General features: G+C 45.6%; 1 protein-coding gene across 1 annotated transcript in view; it reads left to right on the top strand.

Moving 5' to 3' along the window:
• The window catches only part of timm9 (translocase of inner mitochondrial membrane 9 homolog), a 3,105-nt gene extending 2,448 nt beyond the window's left edge, over positions 1-657 (top strand). Inside the window, exon 4 of the mRNA XM_031304644.2 lies at positions 214-657. Coding sequence (XP_031160504.1) covers positions 214-348 — 135 coding nt within the window. The 3' untranslated portion in view covers positions 349-657. The remainder of the gene's footprint in view (positions 1-213) is intronic.
• The last annotated feature ends 1,843 nt before the right edge of the window (positions 658-2,500 follow it).

Below are 2,500 nucleotides of genomic sequence, written 5' to 3'. Positions count from 1 at the left end.
CTGTCCACCTCTCTGTCTGTCTCTTGTACGGTGTCCGTGAGGATCCAGAAAGGCTCCCATAAATAAAATGTATTAAGTATTTATTTACATTTTTTCCCACCGTTTGAAGTCTTGTCAGAATCTTTATAGTCCAAACTCCAAGTGACATCATAACATGATGACATCATAACATGACATCATGGTAACTGTGATGTCGTTGTTTTGTCGTTCCAGTCGAGCTGCTCCGAGTCGTGTCTGCAGAAGTATCTAAAGATGACTCAGCGGATCTCGATGCGCTTCCAGGAGTACCACATCCAGCAGAACGAGGCGCTGGCCGCTAAAGCCGGGCTGCTGGGACAGCCGCGCTGAACCAGGCCGGACCAGACTAGAGATGTTCTGATACAGAGACCGGTCTCTCTACCATAGTTAAAACATATAAATATATATACACACCATCTGTTGTTGAACACGCTGCTATCAGAACATCTCTGGACCGGACCGGTCTGACTACAGAACTGTTTTACCTCCAACACTGATCTGTCAGCTGTTCTGTCCCAAAGCATCATGGGAGATGTAGTTTAGAAAGCGGACGAGACAGATTTCTGTAACTGTTTCCTTTCATGTTTGTATTTAATTCTTCATGTACTATTTTTATTAAACATGAACTCGAGTTCCTTTTTCATGTCTGGAAATAAAATCTATCATGTTACCAGAGTCCCGTTATTACACGTTAATAACGCTTATTACTATTACAGGAGTCCCGTTAATAAATATATAATCTAATTACGGGAGCCAATATCACAAATGCTCATTACTCTGAACTGGAGACAGACAGGGAGGGAGAGAGACAGACAGGGAGAGAGACAGACAGACAGAGCCATGAGTCCGGCTGCTGCTGTGTCTACCGTTGTAATAAACGTAATCATGGTGAATCTGATTGATGGTGGTGGTGATGGTGGTGGTGATGATACGGTGGTGATGGTGATGATGGTGATGGTGGTGATGACGGTGGTGATGGTGGTGATGACGATGGTGATGACGATGGTGATGGTGGTGATGATGGTGGTGATGGTGGTGATGATGGTGATGATGATGACGGTGATGGTGGTGATGGTGATGGTGATGGTGGTGGTGGTGACGGTGGTGATGACGGTGATGGTGGTGATGGTGGTGACGATGGTGGTGGTGGTGGTGATGATGGTGATGGTGGTGATGGTGATGACGGTGGTGGTGGTGATGACGGTGGTGGTGATGACGGTGGTGGTGGTGATGGTGATGACGATGGTGATGACGGTGATGGTGATGGTGGTGATGATGGTGATGACGGTGGTGATGGTGGTGATGGTGGTGGTGGTGATGACGATGGTGGTGGTGATGGTGGTGGTGGTGGTGGTGGTGATGACGATGGTGGTGGTGATGGTGGTGGTGGTGATGATGGTGGTGGTGGTGGTGATGATGATGGTGGTGGTGGTGATGACGATGGTGGTGGTGATGGTGGTGGTGGTGATGATGGTGGTGGTGGTGATGATGATGGTGGTGGTGGTGATGGTGGTGGTGGTGATGGTGGTGGTGGTGGTGATGGTGGTGGTGGTGGTGGTGGTGGTGATGGTGGTGGTGGTGGTGATGAAGATGATTATGAAGAGAGAAGCAGAGCGACTCGTGGTAACATACTGATAAACTTTATTAGAAACAGAGTTGATATCACACAGTCCAACATGGCTTCTGTTCTGGTCGGCCTTTATTTACATCGTCGCTCTCTGACCGCCGCTAGCAAAACGCCACGTAGAAAACCCAACAACGAGAGTTCATCATACAAACAGGCTTAAAAAATATTATAAATCATTCTTTACAGGGTGGAAAACTTCTCAGATACATGGTTCTATTCTCTTTTACTCCAAGCTTTATGTACAAAAACACAGAAAAATGTTTCAGGAGACAACAACCGGCCGTCTGTTCCACGCCGCACACAGGACACCACAGAAGAAGAGGTGGGGGGGGGAGAAGAAGCAGAAGAAGAAACTACATGTGTGGAAGATTAAATCTGCCAGGATTTTGGTAAACGAAAAAAGAATGAAAGAAAACCTCACGGTCTGAAATACGAGTCAACTTTCAAAATCAGGAAGTTATAAACAAATAAAATCAAAGAAGTCGAGAACTGTCTGACTACATTATGGGATGGATCCCTACAGAGATAGACCTTTAAGTTAAAGAGTAAGATCCTTTTAGTTTAACATGAAACAGCCCCGAAATCATCACCAAACTACACCAGACTCCATGTAAATAATCAGGACTTTTAGCGTGTATAGAGCCAGCATATTTCCACCAGACTCCATGTAAATAATCAGGACTTTTAGCGTGTATAGAGCCAGCATATTTCCACCAGACTCCATGTAAATAATCAGGACTTTTAGCGTGTATAGAGCCAGCATATCTCCACATGTAAATGGGTGAATTAAGGGTTTATTTCAACCAAACCAGAGTGGTGATTGTTGGAACAGTGGAAAGATGAACCAAGACGGCT

The sequence above is a fragment of the Sander lucioperca genome, chromosome 18 (genome assembly GCF_008315115.2).
Source record: "Sander lucioperca isolate FBNREF2018 chromosome 18, SLUC_FBN_1.2, whole genome shotgun sequence".
NCBI lineage: Eukaryota > Metazoa > Chordata > Actinopteri > Perciformes > Percidae > Sander > Sander lucioperca.
This window is presented reverse-complemented; position numbering and strand designations above follow the sequence as displayed.